This window comes from Durio zibethinus, chromosome 9, assembly GCF_047325235.1.
Source record: "Durio zibethinus cultivar Kanyao isolate XHJ-2024 chromosome 9, ASM4732523v1, whole genome shotgun sequence".
Taxonomy (NCBI): domain Eukaryota; kingdom Viridiplantae; phylum Streptophyta; class Magnoliopsida; order Malvales; family Malvaceae; genus Durio; species Durio zibethinus.
The window spans coordinates 6,001,361-6,018,665 of NC_143170.1; the positions used below are offsets into that span (position 1 = coordinate 6,001,361).

Here is a 17,305-nt window from a genome sequence, read left to right on the forward strand (position 1 = left end):
TTAATTACATTTTAATGATTAAAATTTGAACTTTAAATTTAATTAAAAATTTCCAATTTGAAAACTTGGAAAATTAAATGTTATGGGATTAGGAGACCAAAAAAAAAAAAAGGCTATTCACTTGATTCTTAAAAAGTTAATTTCACGAATATATTTGCCGTCGAGCATAAATCTGAGTAATTTCTTCGTTCATTTGAGCCAAATAAAAACGATTTGGTACAAGTAATTATTTAACAATGAATTTATTGTATAGCATTAAAATTTTTTTTTTCTCGCTTGGACTTAGCATCTCAAAGTCCTAGAGCATTGTAAAACACCTGATGAACTTGTCAATTCTTTAACTGATCTAGCTTCGGCAACCTTAAAACTCTGTTCCTGGTTATAATATGGCTTCGCCCCACCTAGTCCTGTTTGCTTACTGAAAGATGCTCCATTTTCGAAAATATCCCCCACAGAATAGAATTTCCATGAAGCTTTGTCTGCCATGTTGCCTTGTCTCCATGTTACCTATTTGAACGTAATATGGATTCAGAGTCAGCCATTAATTCAAATTCGGAGCGAAATATTTCACACAGAAAACAAGACTTAATACTAGTGGTGGTGTTTACCTCCTTATTGCCCGATTTTGGAGCAATGAAAAGGTTGCATTCACTCTTGATGCTGGGGCTCATGCTCCCACCGATGGCATATTGTTCCCATCCCTGGTAGAGATTGTTGGCTACATGCGCGTATCCATGGCGTATTCTGTAATGTAGTTAATATAGCAATAAGTTACAAATATGGATATTTGAATTTCATATTTACTCGATGTCAAAAGATTATTTAAATTAATGAGTTGAATTTTGAATTCGTGTAAATAAACAATTTATTACTTATAATTAGTTTACGGACAGATACTAAACAATTAAAACTTGGAGCTTAATTATTATTACCTTGGCATTCGTTGGTTGCAGTTAGGTCCAAAATGGTTAAATATGACAGTGGCCTTCATGTTCCTGTCTCTCAAATGCCCATCATCATGCCCAAGAAGCATGACTTTGTCCTGATTTCTGAACCAATTGTTAGAGATGGTAACCTCGGTCGAACCACGAGTGACGTCAAGGAGACCGTCTTGGCACTCATACAACGTATTGTGATCTATCCACACTTTCCTTGCAGTGACCAATCTGATGGCATCCCCATCCATCTGACCAAGGGGTATCACCTTCGAATCTGGACCCATCACAGAACTAGGTGGCTGTGACTTGCAATGGTGGATGCGCAACCCATGGATGATTACATCTGTCGCCTGATACACCAAGAGGCAACCTGCGCCTGTAATATGAACGTCAACACCACGGCCATCAATGGCGGTGAAGCTGCTAATAAGAAGTGGCCTCTGGAGTGTGACGTGCATGTTCCTTTTGAAAGTGATCCATACTTTTCCCTTGATCATGGTGACTCCATGACGAAGGGTCCCTGGCTTAGGATTTAGAGGGTCATCAGAAGAATCGGTGACCATATAGCGTACAACACCTTTACCGGTGTTGTTGGTCATTTTGCCAGCAAAACCAACAGAGCACTTGGCCAGCTGTTGCCGGTTACTCCGCCAATCAGGATTCTCTCTCCAGCATTTATCAATCACATTCATCTTAGCCAAACTTGCATTAGGAATTGCCAGGAGAATGACCATGAAGAGGGCCAATGTGAAGCACCATGGTATTGTAGTCATTGTTGAATTCTTTATTGTTTTTTCAATGAATTTGTAAAGACAGGAAGATGGAAGAAGGGTGAGAGGTGAGGGATGGCTTTATACAGCAGAAGACGCCAAATATAAGATAGGAAAAGGTTGTGTTTTTGTTTGGTCTGGTTATGGAGTAGCGGCAGAGGGAATTATAAGAGGTTTGTGATGCTATGAATAGAAAGGTGAAGGTTATTGCTGTTTTTATTATTTGATGAAAATTTAATTAAGTTGTTTTATACAATTACTTTTTGATATTAACAAATTTAAAATTTAAAATTTAACAATTAAAATTTTTTTCTTATTTTTATACTACAACTTCTTTTATACTAAAAAAATAATTAAGCTACATAGTAAGGAATTAATAATTTCATTATTATTCTGACAAAATAATTTGAGAATTGAGAGACATGTTTTTTTTTTTTTGTTTTTAACATAGGAAAAGGGTGTAAAATGAGGTATTATTATTGAGCAATATTATTTTTTATGTATAAAATCAAGATCTAAGGAAAATTAAAAAAAAAATTTTATAAATGTTGAAAATTAAATTCTCGCCTTATTGAAAATAATTTTTTAAAAAAGGTTGATGAATCATTTGGTTTAACCCTCAAGTTTTATTCGTAGCTATTAATTTATTTTTTTTGGGGGGGCAATATGATTATTTCTTTTTTATTTTCTAATTTATTATTTTAAACTGCTAGAAAAAACAGTTATTGTTGATAATTATATAGGTGTATCTTTCTTAATATGTACAAAATGAATATAAATCTTTATTTTTAGGTTTATTCAGTGACAATCTTTTATTCATTAATAATATAAATCTTAAAATAAATACAAAAAAATACATCAAATATAAATACTAAAAAATACAATTTATATCTTGTACTGTAATTTTTTTGGGCTAACGTACTAGTAATTTTTTAAAATGTGTGACATCATAAAAAATAGACAAATTGGAAAGACTTATAGTACCACGTGCCGTTTAGTTTGGTATTTTCCCGATTCTTCTATTTTTTTTATTTTGAGACGTCATCTTTGTTTTGCCGCTATTTCCCGCCAACAAGCGCGTAGGGTCAAGCCTAAACGCGGCCGTTTTAGATGTATTTTCTTTTCTTTCCTCCTGCATGTTAGACCAGCACTTGTTTAGTCCCTTTGTTTCTTGCCCTTTTCTTCCATTCTTCAATATCTGTGCAGTCGCTTTTGCCTGATTGCCTCCATTTTCAAATAAAAAGCAAGCCTTCACAGTTTCTTCATTCTTGAATGGCGGCAGAAGCAATAGACCCATTCCCAAACTATAGCAAAACCCAGCGCATAGTCCTCCTAATAGACTTAAACCCACTTCTCCAAATCCAAGACCCAAATCCATATATCAAAACCCTCATTTCTTCCTTCAAAACACTCCTCTCTTTCCCTCCTCTATCCTCTTCTCTCTTCTCTTTCAGACCCTTCTTTTCTTCTCTTTCCCCTCTCCTTTCCTCCTCAAAACTCCCATTTCCTTCCCTCTCTCTCTCTTTCAACCACCCAGATTCCACTCTCCACTCCCTCACTCATTTCCTCACTTCTCTCCCCACCATAATAAATAAAGCCTCCTTCCCTTTATACCCCTCTCGCGCTTTAAATCTTGCCGCCTCCTTGCGCCAGCTCGTGCATGACTACGCCTGGGACCCACTGATCCCCGATCCGGTGGCCGGTACGCTGTTCAACTCTGATAGCTCCCTTTTGATTAGGTCTAATTTGGTAATTTTGTTATCTCCGGTTTATAGGGACTTGAATTGGTTACATGAATTCTTTGATGTGGGAATGGATGATGAATGTTTGAGGGATTTGGGTGCTTTTGTTAAAGAGTTTCGTGGGGTTTTTGAGGGTGTGAATGATGCGTTTGTTAGTAGGGATATTCATTGTTGTTGGGTTGATTTGAAGTTTAAATCGTGGGAAAATGAAGATTTTGAAAATTTGGGGTTTGAGTTTTTGGAGAGTGGGATTAGAAGTTTAAGTTGGGGATTTTGTTCTACGGAATCGATTGTTTTAGGTTCCGCTCTTGTTCCTTTTGGTCTGATTTATCCGATGATTGTGGTTTCGTCAAATTGTTTTCCTGGCTTTGATTTTAATGATGATTCTGGTAGAAGGAGAAATGTCCAATTGAGTCTTGAGATATTAGATGCCAATGGGAAGCCTTTAGAATGTAAGTGCTGTGAGCTTGAGTTTGTTAATTTCAAAACGTGTTCCAGAAGTAAACAAGGTGATGTTTTGTTTACACCTGAAGTCAGTAATCCACAAATGAGAGCTGATGACCAAAAGAATAACTCCTTGTTAGACCATTATTTTGATGGAGTAACAAAAGTGCGTGTTAAGGCACTGAGGATGAATGACGAGTGTGAGAAATTTGAGGGGTGCTTCTTGAATCCGATAATTGTTGTTGAATCCTTGGGAAAATCATGGAAAGATCCAAAAGATCATTCGGGTGAGTTTTATGCAGATAGAGTTCTTCAAATACTTGCAAGGGATATGGGTGAATCATTGGTGAGAAAACCTGTTCCCATTTGGCAAATTTTCTTGAGTTTTCTTTATAGGGAAGGTTACTGGGCATTGGTATCTTTTTCAGATGGCAATATTGATTTGTATACAGGAATCCTGAAGCCATTCACTGTTTTTTCGGCAATGCTGTGTATCATTGATGATGGGTTCCTCCCTAACAAGTTACTAGAATATGGTAGGGTGGATTTGGCTGCATGTGTTGCAAAAAGGGACAATGAAACTAACAAACTCTATGTTCATTCAAAGAACTCTGCCGGGTTTTTGAAGTCCCAATCTCATTCTTCACCTTCCCACAAGTTTGCTGCGAAAAGGAAGAAGAATAAAAAGAAGTTGCGTTTGCTTCATGACTTCACGTGGAGTGCCTTCTGTCAAGCAGCAGCTGAACATTTAGCTATAGATTTAGAAGCAAGTTACTTTTCCAGGGACTGCAATAACTCAAAGAAGTTAAAATTTCTGAAATGCTGGATGAAGCAGGTCCAAAAATGTAGTTCTTCCAGCTTGAAGATACCAGAGAGTGCCAAGCCAGATCAGGATGCTACAGAAGAAATTAATCATAGGCCAATTGAGTTGCCTCAAGATAGAGAACAGCTGGCCTCTTATTCTCAATCAGCAGGAGAAGGTTTCTCCAGAATGTTAGATGAAGCTGGTAATGATTTTTGTTCAGGAACTATGGAAAATTTCTTCAATAGTCTCCCTATTAAAATTAAACAAGGGATAGAATCGGGTGAAGTAGAATTAGGGGCTTTGGCAGAACGGCTTGTGAGTTCAACCATTTATTGGTTATATCAAAAGAATAAAATGGAAGGCATTTGGGAAAGTCAAACCTCTCTGGTGAAAGCTAATGATGCATGTGCTAGCAAAGCTGCTGTTGAACTAATTGAACTTCTACTAAGGGAGCCAAAGGACTTGGCTGCTATGCATAAAATGAGAGATCCATCCTCTCAGGCATCTGATTCAAGGTCTTCTGGATCTGTTTCAGTTAGTGTAGTTAGAGAGTATCCTTTTTATTCCTGCATATTCATATGATGCACTGTTTCTTTACTTCATTTTTAACAATAATTTCTCTTTTGTTCATTCTATGCTTGGCAAGGGTTTTTCTTTTCCTCCTGTAAGGTGAACAATGGGCTCAAATATCTGCAAATTTCCTTAATGAGAATAAGATATGAATTGCAGATTTTGTTTCGTATGGAGATTCTTCAATCAGAGGTCAGTGCAACTATTGAGGAGCCTACGAAACAGAAATTTGTAAAACAAATTTGCTCAACACTGGAGTCTATTCAGTGCCATCTTGAGGGTGGCTTTTTTGGTGATTGGAGACTTGACAAGTATGTGGAAAATATCATAAAGAGCAGGTATATATATCTACACTTATGAATGTGTTTTTCTTTATTTTACTGATATGTTAGCTCTGTGAGGAGAAATGGTTTGTCATCTAAAACTTGAGGGAAAGTAGCATCCTTGATTGCATAGGTTAGTCCTTAGCAGGATATCGGCTGGCTTGATGAATCAGAGTAAAATTAAATTGTTATGTTGAATATAGTACCTGAATATAGTATGCTAACCTTAAACTGGATAGTACCTGAATAAAATATGCTGTTTTATGTAGTTCTCAGTAATTGACAGTGAGCCTAAGCATTATTGCCTTTTTCCTTGTGGAAGAAAGAAGCCTATTATTGCTGTTCAGAAAAGTTATAGGCGGAGATGCTAAATAAATTTTGAAACACATAATTTCAGGTATTATCATTCTCTCAGAGATGTAGTTGATAGAATCTATAAGAAGATGGATTTGTTGCTGTTTGACAATGAGGATGAATTGCCTAATCATTTACTCAACAGTGAGGACAGTAATCGATCCTGGAAAGAAAAACCAGAGGAAGATGTAAACTACAGAAATAATGAACCAGTTTCAATAGAAGATGAGTCCCCCCAACTGCAGAAAAATGATAACAAAAGAAGTCCCCGAGTGATTAGGACTAAGGAGGATGCCCTGAAATTGATTCAGGCTCAGGAGAGGAGGGAGAGGGCTCGGCGATTTTCATCATTTACAAGTTGGATGCCCGATTTGCAGAGAGTTTGGGCTCCAAAGCAGCCAAAGGCAATGAAACCCAAGTCTGATCCTCTTCGAAAACTGTCAAAAAGGAAGAACCGTAGCAGAGCAAGCTATGACATGGTATGTGAGACCCCAATGACAGCAAAAAAGCGGTCTAGCCCATGTGGAAACAGCATTGATGATGAAGAAGACAATGAAGACTGCAGAGCTCACTCTCATGGTCCTGTCTCAAAGGCTTTGTTCCAAGATGATATGCAATAAGAATCAAGGCTTTTCTCACTTACCATGCTGGCATGATGCCTTTAACACAGAACGTGGAAGGATGCAGAGCTCCTTTCAGGCAAGTTGCTGCCGTGAATTCGCCATTTAACGTTGCAAAATTTAACCAGATAGGTTTATCTTAATCACAGCCTCTAATTATTTGTGAATTAGTTATAACTTGTTTATCATTAGCCGAACATAAGGTTAGTTTCATGTAAACTTACAACTTAAACGTTGAATAAAAGATCTATTTTCTTTTTCTTTCTTCCGAAGAATAAGAGGTTTATTCTTATTTGTAAAGGCATTCCTTTTCATTTTTTTTTCATAGGCCTAAAATTCTTTTCTCTGAAATCTGAATCTTTGATGTAGTTTGGTCATTTATGTATCTGTGTCATACTTATTTTAAATTGAAAAGCATATAAAGTATAAAAATTATAATGTCAAATTTATATCAATATGTAAAATAAGAAATATATATTTTTAATTTTTATAACATTTATTTATATATAGTTTCTATTAAAATTTTAAAATTTTATATTATTTTTTAGTTTTTGTCAAATTTATATATAATTTTTGTTAAAATTTTAAAATTTTATATTATATTACGGTGTGGTTTTTAAAATTATTATTTTAACTGGATAAAGATTTAACATTTAAGAATTACCTTGCCTCGGACTCCCTTTTGAATTACACTGCACCTCTAGCTGCAGTGTAGTTGTAATAAAAAATTTTGTTAAAATTGTGTCAATTGGGATTTTGTCATCTAAATGACTTGGCATTGATGACTGGCGAGTTATCTATTGGCCAATTTTGGTTTAGTTGATTAATCGGCCGGTAGGGGTTTTTAATTTTTTAATTTTTATTCTTTAGGTTTTATGATTATTTCGAAAATATCCTTAAATTGTTTTTTATTTTTTATTTAAAATTGTAAAATAATTTTATTAATTTAATGTAATAAATAAAATTTATTATTTAATATATTAATAAATAATTTAAATAAATTTTATTAATAAAATTTATATCATAAATAAATTTTCAATAATTAAAATTTTTAATAATAATTTTTTATTTTTATTTTAATTTATCTCATCGTCCCTATTATTTATACATTTAAATATTTATCCTATTACTAATTTTAATCTAATTAATCTCATTTTTACGTTAGTTTTAATCTCATCGCTCGACCTAAGGAACCTTGAGATTCGCTTGGAACAATCGGAGTTTACAGTAAATGATTAGCTGCGTAGCCCTTTGAGACGATTGGGACAAAAAATCACCCCAGCCAGCCTGTGCTGCAGTTTTAGGCAACCCAGTATTTTTGGTGTACCTTAAAACATGCTTGGCAAGAAAATTACTTGACTTGATCCAGCATTTCAAAAATCTACATCAGCTAATGAGAGCTATCACTCCTCATTGCCGCCATTTCTCAACAGCCAATCAACTAAAAAACTTAGCTTCATCATCACCCCCAAAACCTGAATTTTATCCACCTATCCTCAATGAAGATTTTTGTGGTAAAATATTGGACCGATACCCAGATATCAAAACACTAAAAAAACTCCATTCCAAGATATTCAATGACCAACATCTTCGCTTCAACCTATCTCTTGCCATCAAATTAATGAGAGCCTATGCTGCTTGCAGGGAACCAACAGTCACACGCCACATATTCGATGAAATTACTGAAAAGAACGTCGTTTTTTTTAACGTCATGATAAGAAGCTATGTAAACAACCGTTGCTATCACGATGCTCTTCTTATATACAAAGAAATTTCTAGTCATGGTTTTAGCCCTGATCATTATACTTACCCATGTGTCTTAAAGGCATGTTCCGGATCAGATAATTTGCGGGTTGGTTTGCAAATTCATAGTGCTGTGGTCAAAGTTGGTCTTGACTTGAATCTTTTTATAGGGAATGGGCTGATTTCTATGTATTCAAAGTGTAGATGTTTGGTCCAAGCGAGGCGAGTTCTTCATGAAATGCCAATTAGAGATGTGGTTTCTTGGAATTCAATGGTTTCTGGGTACGCTCAAAATGGATGTTTTGATAAAGCTTTGGATGTTTGTAGGGAAATGGAGTTATTGAGGATAAAACCTGATGCTGGGACTATGTCCAGCCTCTTGCCAGCTGTGACTAACACTTGTTCTGATAATATTTTGTATGTTACAGAAATGTTTTGGAAGTTGGCTAGAAAGAGTTTGGTTTCTTGGAATGTGATGATTGCGGTATTTGTGAATAATTCGTTGTCAAGTGAAGCTGTTGATTTGTATTCACAGATGGAAGCATATGGGATACAACCAGATACTTTTACTATTGCTAGTATCCTTCCAGCATGTGGCGATCTTTCAGCCATTTTTCTAGGAAGACAAATTCATGAATATATAGAGAGGAAGAAACTCCTTCCGAATTTGTCATTGGAGAATGCATTAATTGACATGTATGCAAAGTGTGGATGCTTACAAGAAGCGAAGGCAGTGTTTGATCAGATGAAGTTTCGGGATATTGTGTCCTGGACTTCTATGATCTCAGCATATGGGATGAGTGGCCAAGGTTACAGTGCTGTGGCCCTTTTCTCTGAAATGCAAAACTCTGGTCTGAGTCCAGATTCTATTTCATTTGTCTCAGTTCTTTCGGCTTGTAGCCATGCAGGATTACTGGACCAGGGGTGGTATTTCTTTAACTTGATGACAGACCTGCATAAGATTCTTCCAAGGGTAGAACATTTTGCTTGTATGGTAGACCTACTTGGACGTTCTGGGCAAGTAGAGGAAGCCTATAATTTCATCAGACAGATGCCAATAGAACCTACTGAGAGGATATGGGGAACTTTGTTGGGTGCCTGCTGGATGCACTCTAACATGAATATTGGGCTTCTTGCCGCTGATCATCTTTCTCAATTAGCACCTGAGCCATCTGGTTATTATGTCTTGTTATCAAACATATATGCAAAGGCTGGTAGATGGGATGATGTTACAACTGTTAGATCAATCATGAAGAGCAAAGGGATCAAGAAAATGGCTGGTGCTAGCAATACCGAGATCAACAATCAGGTTTATACCTTTCTTGCTGGTGATCAGTCACATCCACAGTCCAAGGCAATCTATGAAAAATTAGATTTTCTACTGGGGAAGATGAAAGAGGCAGGTTATATCCCTGAAACTCACTCTGCACTTCATGATGTGGAGGAGGAAGACAAGGAATGCCATCTGGCTGTTCACAGTGAGAAGTTGGCTATTGTCTTTGCCATTTTAAATACTAAACGTGGGACACCTATTAGAATCACCAAGAATCTTCGTATATGCGGGGACTGCCATATTGCTGTTAAGCTCATTTCACAAATTGCTGAACGTGAAATCATAGTCAGGGATACTTATCGGTTTCACCATTTCCAGAATGGTGTTTGCTCATGTGGAGATTACTGGTGATCAATTTGGAAAAGTGCTCCTGAATTTGCAAGATACTGGACTATAAGTAACAGAAGTCAGTTGTCCTTCATTTAAATCAGGTTTGGCATGACTTGGTTGTATGTTGGTCTTGGCACTGCGACTGCCGATACCATGATTGTATCAAGGGACTGAATTTGGGACAGAGTGAACACTGATTATCCTAAATTGACAGCATTACCATAGTTGCTGATCCTAGGTCTGGTCAGTGGCCATACCTTGCTTTAGCATAGGCCCCAAAAATTTTATATTCCTGTCTAAATCTATAAGAGTGTAAGACCATTTTGATCATCTTTTAAGTGGCCTTCTCTCGTCATAGCAATTAAAAAGGAATGGTCGGTTCAGTGTCCTGAAGCCTTCATGATTGAAATAGGGTATGGCTTAATTGTGAGCTTTGACATCAGGTTCAAAATGCTGTTCATCTTGAGAGGTAGGTGGTCTTATATATTCTTCATTTAGCGTGCAAAGTTGGGCGTTTTATGCTTAGTTCTCCAGTGATACTGATTATAAGATTATTAGATGTTTTCTTTGTAGATTGGTTGTGAACCATAAATATCGTTTCTTTCCATGTTCTCACCTTGATCTTGTATTCTCATATGAAATATGATGGACAACAGGACAAGCCGGAACTTGCAATTTCTAACATTTAGGGCCCTTTTTTCTAGGAACAAGTGTATTAAACTTCTGATTGATGATGGACATGGCTCGAAAACTGTTGCATTCTCATTTCTAACTCATACTCCTCATGCAGGTAGGACTTACAGCCATATCCTTGTGTCTTGATGTACCGTGATAGAAACTTCATTTGCATATACCTAGTCAAGTGACCATCTCCATCAGGTTAGTTCAAACTGCACTCCACTTGTCACCTTTGGGCATCCCAGGCAGGGCGAGGTTGGCAGGTTCATGTTTGTCATATGTCTGGCTGGCAGATGGGTGAAGACTGCAAGAAGAGTTACCGCTGCTCTACCAGTACTGTAGCAATAGAGCCGTATATTAGGGACTGTCAGATGACCTGAAACTTGCATGTCATCGCAGGAAGCGGAACTTAATGGTTGTTACCTTTATGCTAATTTGGCAAATGAATATCTAGAACATCATTGATTATTGCAGGAACTGTCTGCGCTGTACTCCTATCAATCTAGATTTTATTTTAATCAAGCATTAGACCCGCGCTTAGCTGTGGAACAATTTTTATTTTTTAAAATTATATTTTAAATATGAGAGAAGTAAATTTTTTATGTCAAATTTTAATAAATGGTAAAATATAAACAAATATAAGTATATTTTTTAAAATATAGATTATAATTTAATTATATATAAATGTAATATTTTTATTAAATTAAGGTATTAAATAATATTTTTACTAATATAATATATATAAATATGAATTAAATAAATAATAAAATATATATTTTTTATATATTTCGAGAAAGGTTGGTGCAGAACACTTCAAGCTCAATCTTAATTTGATGTAAATTTTGATCCAATTTAAAAAGAAAAAAAAAAACACATCAATTGAATTGTGATGAATTGAAATCTATGAATATAAGTTGTTTGTCATCCTTACATTAATTGATTTTTTCTTTGCAAAAATTATCTAATAAATAAAATTAAAAAAATGATAAAAAAATCAAATGAGATGATGGGCAAATTTATTAAATTAAAGTATTAAATAATATTTTAAATAATATATAAATATAAAGTTAAATAAATAATTAAATATATTTTTATATATATCAAGATTGAGATATAATATCCAAAATTTTGCCTTCACCTAAGTTAGATTTAAAAAAAAAAAACTCAATCCAACTATCTTGAATTAAAAAAAAAAGTGTATCAATTAAATCACATAAATGGAAATTTATCGGATACATGTTATTTTGTATCCTAATTATTTTATCATTTTTATTTCAATTGATTTTTTATTATAAAATTTATTTAATAAAAAATAAAATTTTAAAAATAAAAAAATCAAAAAACAGAAACTGAAAAATATAATAAAAAGAGAGGTGCCACATGGATACCAAAGATGTGATGAAACATTTTGAATTTCTCTCTTACTCAAACACATTTTTAAAAATTTATTCATTCGATATCAATTAAAAAATATCTATATTAAATTGATACAAATCAAAATTAATTAAATATAAATTAATTCATTATCTTTATCTTTATTAATTTTGTATAAAATTTATTTAATAAAAAATAAGTAATAAAAGTTACAAAATAAAAATAGAATAAAGAACAGAGAAAAAAAGCATTAATTGAACACCTCCACCTTCCTTCGTTTTCTACAAAATTAAGTACTAGATGGGTTCTTTAGTGGAAAATGTTAATGAATTCTAGTGGAAAGTCGATGGCTGAAAATTTCAAGTCCAGAGTCTCCTGGTTCTCGATGTTTGTGCGCCCATAGTTGACTTGACTTACTATTGTTATACCACTAATGACTCTGAAAGTCGATTATCACAAAAGCCCGCTCAAACATCAGGAACGAAGAAAAAGAATAAGTGGAGCGGTAACTTTGGTTTATTGACCTCTTGAAAAGCTTTGCATCCTGCTTTAGTAATTATCATAGAGGTTGATTTCATTTCAATAACGATCACACCGATTACTACATTTTAATTATATTAAAATATGATATATTTAAAAATATTTTTTTATAATAGGTTTAATTTGGAATAATATATTTTATTTTTATTAATTTTGATTGATTTTGATAAATTAATTTATTTTGATTGGTACATAAATATAAAAAATATTTTATAATTTATATTTTATAATTTGATTATTTTTAATTTAATAAAAATAAAATTAATTGACAAAATAATAAGATTTTCTTTTTGTTATTGTAACTTATTTTTTATATTTTAATTTTTAAATTAAAATTTATAAATATTTTAATCTTTTTTAAAAAAGTAATTGTACTCAATTTTTTAACAATTGTGATATCAAAGTTAATTTTTTCATCTCTTTATTTTTATTTTAATATTTATATAAAAAATATTTATTTAAATATCATTGGATCAAATTAAATGTTAAAAAATATCATAAAAAATTTATGATATTATTTTTATACTTTTAAATTTATTTATTTGATTTTTTGAGATATTACATATTTATTTTATAAATTATTAATTATATCATAGTGTATCAATTCATATATATATTTATATTAAATCAAAAAATTTAAAATAATTATCAAAACCACTAATACCAATAAAATAACATATTTTAAAAAAATTTAAAATATTATCTGATTCGATGTTAACAATTTTGATAATTATTAGTTATCATCAAATTGCTTTAAACTGGAATTTAATTAGGCTCTTGGTCAAATTTCTTTTTCTTCAGGTAAATAGAAAATGCTATTGTTTTGGCTTCTTCACACTTGGTTTTTTCTTCCGTGAGTGACGGGCATGGAGATACTATTCATTGACGTTTATTTGTTGACTTCAGAAACTTTTCTTTCCATTGGACGGACGGGCACTATATAGATGAAGCCCATTAGCACATTGGAAGCACGTCTTTAGCAAAAATGGCAAGAAACTCTCAAACCGAACCGACGGTCTTCTTTCTTCTTTTATTCTTGGCAATAATATTTGAAACTTCCCATGCTGGTGGCATCGCCATCTATTGGGGCCAGAATGGCAACGAGGGCACCCTGACCGCAACCTGTGCCATGGGCAGGTATACCTACGTTAACATAGCCTTCCTTTACAAATTTGGCAATGGTCAAACCCCTGAAATCAACCTAGCTGGTCACTGTAATCCAGCATCCAATGGTTGTACTGGTGTTAGCAACGACATAAGAAGCTGTCAAAGCCAAGGAATCAAGGTCATGCTCTCAATTGGAGGCGGTGCTGGCAGCTACTCTCTGGCTTCACAAGCAGACGCCAAAAATGTAGCCGATTATCTATGGAACAATTTTTTGGGTGGTCAATCCTCTTCCCGTCCACTAGGCGACGCAGTGTTGGACGGCATTGATTTTGATATAGAGCTTGGCTCAACCCAATATTGGGATGATCTTGCTCGTTATCTATCAGCTTACAGCAACCAGGGAAGGAAGGTGTACTTAACAGCTGCTCCCCAGTGTCCATTTCCTGACAGTTTTTTGGGGACTGCCCTTAATACGGGCCTCTTTGACTATGTTTGGATTCAGTTTTATAACAATCCCCCTTGCCAATACACTTCAGGCAACACTAACAACCTTGTCAACTCATGGAACCAGTGGACTTCATCCATAAAAGCAGGGAATATATTTTTGGGGTTACCGGCAGCACCAGCAGCGGCTGGAAGTGGGTATATTCCACCGAATGTGTTAACTTCTCAAATACTTCCGGTGATTAGGAGCTCAGCTAAGTATGGAGGTGTTATGCTTTGGTCTAAGTTCTATGATGATCAGAACGGTTACAGTGCCTCCATTGTGAATAGCGTGTGATCAAGTCATACTTGGTGGTGTACTCTCTTTTAAGACATAGACTTTAGCTTGGTCTTCTCTAATAAATAAATAACTATAATAAATTGAGAGATGTCCTTATCAGTTTCCATTATTTAAGTAATGATTGATTCTCCTCATCGAAGTAAAGAAATGAGCATGAACAACTTGCCTTTGTCCTTGTCTTTGTCTTTGTCCTAGTCTTACGCTCCCTGTAACTTGGGCAGTGGTGTCTGAAGAGGGTGCCGTTGATGGAAACATTTGGTCTGGGCTACGGTCCGGTTTACAAGCCTAACCTAAACAGTGGTCAGATACAATGCCCAAAAGGATATGTTTGGGTCCAAGAGTGGGTTCTTTGGAACATTCTCTTATGGCAAACCTTTTGATTTTTTTTTTTTCCATTTTTTAAATTGTTAGCTGTTCCAATATTCCAATTTTGGAGCCAAAAGCTATCTCAACCTTCCAATCATCACACATTTTTGTTAGTACATACTAATAGATTATTGCTTCTTCGATAGAATTCGTAATTGTAAAATTATATAATTGAAAATCTATTTATAATCACCCGATAGCTATGAACCTTTTTTTTTGGGTTCAAAGCTATGAGCCATTTTGTTGAAAACTGATTAATGCAACTCAAAATTTTACTTCTAACCCAAAGTATTTTAGAAGGGCGATAAAAGCTTTTGAAGGAAAAGAATACTAATCTACGGAGATTTTGAATGAAATTATCAATACTTTTGTCACTCTTGAAAAGTTAATTGTTTTATTAGTCGCACTTTAAAATTAAAAAAAAAATGTTCTTTTGACGAGAAATTACAAGCATTAGTATATAAGAAATAAATGAATAAAAATTAATTAAATAAATTTAATATAAAATTAAATCAATTTCACATATGATAAAATTTGAACTTAAAATTTTAAAAATTCAAAAACTTACACTTTACAATTGATACAATAAACAAGACTTCATTGACAATGGTTGATCTAACTATTAGTATTAGTTCTCAGTCTAAACTAATAAAATCTATTTTCCTTCGTTGTGAGAAGCATCAATATTTTTTATTTTTAAAAGTATAAATCAGTAAATTTTTGTATTTAATAAAATTTTAAAATAATTATTTTAAATTAAAATTTTTTACAACGATAATATATATTTTAAATTCTTTTTTTTTATTTTTTTAATATTTAAAGCTATTAAAATTTTAATTTTAATTACTAAAATTAAAAATCTAACATTTTTACCAATAAACTTGTGGACACCTATTTTGTCCAAAAAAAAAAAGTCAAAAAAAATTTTGATTTCAACTCTGCAGCTAAAATCAAGTTGCTAGAGTGGTTTTTTTTTTTTTTTTTTTTTTTTTATCTTTGACTACAACCTAATTTTGCAGCATAAGTTAAGGAGCTATGAAAATCTTCCTGAATCCCAGATTGTTTGGGATTTGAAGATTCAAAAATATTCTATAAAATCGAGCCATAACACATAGGGAAGGAAAATAGGAAAGCCTAGGGTTTCTATAAAAAAAAAAAAGAGACACAAAAGAAAAAAACACAATCATAGTCCTTTTTAATAGAGGAATCAGCAACAAACACATAAAAATTTTAAAAATATGAAAAAAAATCTCGAGAATAAAATTCTTGATTTAGGAGATTTGGGAATTTCTTTTGGAAAATCTGTTTAAGAAAGTGTTTAGAACAGAAAAAAGAGTGATTTGGGAATTTTTGAAAATTTAAAAAAAAAATTTTTGGGTTGCTAGATTCAGGAAAAATTTTGAAATTTTCGACAATCAATAAATTTTTCGATGCCCGTTTGAGTTTTTTTATAACCAAAATATGGAAAATCCTCTAGAAACTAGGTATCTTTGAATTTTTTGATGTTTTTTGAAGATTTCAACTACTGGTGCACGATGACAACCAATCGAAATCTAAGCTTCATGATGGTCGATAAAGGAGCTGAATTTTTAGAGAGAGGGGCTTTGATTTTTTAGAAAGAGAAGGGAAAAGGAAAAATTAAAAAAAAAAGGGCATTTTATAGCTGCACCAAAACGATATCGTTTTACCATATTAACCCGTCCTTCAACTTGTGAGGATTTGTGTGGGACTTGCCAAAAGATCTGACCTGTATGTAAGTTTTTCTTTTTCTATTTTTTTTATTTTTTGATTTTGATTTTATTTTTTTTGTTTAATATATATTTTTTACAATTTATGATTCATAATATTTATATATTTATATATATATTTTTTTTACTAAAAATAAATAATATTAGTAATAATAAAAAATGTAAAGCAATAAAAAATAAATACTAAGATTTTAATTTAAAATAAAAGGATAAATAAAAACAATAATATTAAGGAAAAGTAAAAAAAAGCTTTATTTTCCTATAATTTTAAAACAAAATATTATTTAAATTTCACGAAACTATTAGGATAATTTAAAGAAATAATTTTTGTTAAAAAATAATAAAATAAAAAATAAAAACTAAAGAATTGTTTAAGTCAATTTTTTAAATGTAATTTTTTTAAAAACAAATTAAAAGAATTTGATTTTCTTATTGTAAGTAAAAATAAATTTTTAGATATCTCTACAAAGTCGGAATAATCTAAAATTATTTTTACTAGAATAAATATTTATTTAAACAATATTAAAACCATAAATAATAAAAAATAAAAGTGTTTTTTTTAAATTAATTTCTTAATTATTACCAAAATATATTTTTTAAAATTTCATTAAAAAGTTGGGATAATTCAAAAAATATATATTTTTATTAAATAAGATTTATTTAAATGATAAAAAAATGATGAAAATAATAAGTAATAAATAATAAATAAATAAATAAATAAAAATCAACCAACTAT

The 17,305-nt window shown here is 32.6% G+C and overlaps 4 protein-coding genes across 5 annotated transcripts; 3 read left to right on the top strand and 1 right to left on the bottom strand.

Annotated features, from left to right (window-relative positions):
* Positions 1-126: 126 nt before the first annotated feature.
* On the bottom strand, positions 127-2,197 carry LOC111316226 (putative pectate lyase 4). Its single transcript, XM_022918243.2, has 3 exons — positions 933-2,197; positions 609-744; positions 127-507 (listed from the first exon to the last, which is right to left on the bottom strand). The coding sequence occupies exons 1-3, from the start codon at positions 1,709-1,711 to the stop codon at positions 283-285; spliced, it is 1,140 nt and encodes a 379-aa protein (XP_022773978.2). The 5' UTR covers positions 1,712-2,197; the 3' UTR covers positions 127-282.
* Positions 2,198-2,801: 604 nt separating this feature from the next.
* Positions 2,802-6,852, top strand: LOC111309555 (LIM domain protein). 2 transcript variants are annotated; one of them, XM_022908591.2, is made up of 4 exons: positions 2,917-3,410; positions 3,484-5,250; positions 5,416-5,607; positions 5,990-6,852. In XM_022908591.2, the coding sequence occupies exons 2-4, from the start codon at positions 3,521-3,523 to the stop codon at positions 6,564-6,566; spliced, it is 2,499 nt and encodes an 832-aa protein (XP_022764326.2). In that variant the 5' UTR covers positions 2,917-3,410; positions 3,484-3,520; the 3' UTR covers positions 6,567-6,852. The 2 variants fall into 2 exon arrangements, with proteins under 2 accessions (XP_022764321.2, XP_022764326.2); XM_022908586.2 differs by having other exon boundaries at positions 2,802-5,250.
* Positions 6,853-7,763: 911 nt separating this feature from the next.
* On the top strand, positions 7,764-11,200 carry LOC111309579 (Tetratricopeptide repeat (TPR)-like superfamily protein). The gene is made up of 2 exons (XM_022908600.2): positions 7,764-10,441; positions 10,763-11,200. The coding sequence occupies exon 1, from the start codon at positions 7,960-7,962 to the stop codon at positions 9,991-9,993; it is 2,034 nt and encodes a 677-aa protein (XP_022764335.2). The 5' UTR covers positions 7,764-7,959; the 3' UTR covers positions 9,994-10,441; positions 10,763-11,200.
* A 2,349-nt stretch (positions 11,201-13,549) lies between these two features.
* On the top strand, positions 13,550-14,629 carry LOC111309590 (hevamine-A-like). The gene has a single exon (XM_022908607.2). The coding sequence runs from the start codon at positions 13,550-13,552 to the stop codon at positions 14,450-14,452; it is 903 nt and encodes a 300-aa protein (XP_022764342.2). The 3' UTR covers positions 14,453-14,629.
* The last annotated feature ends 2,676 nt before the right edge of the window (positions 14,630-17,305 follow it).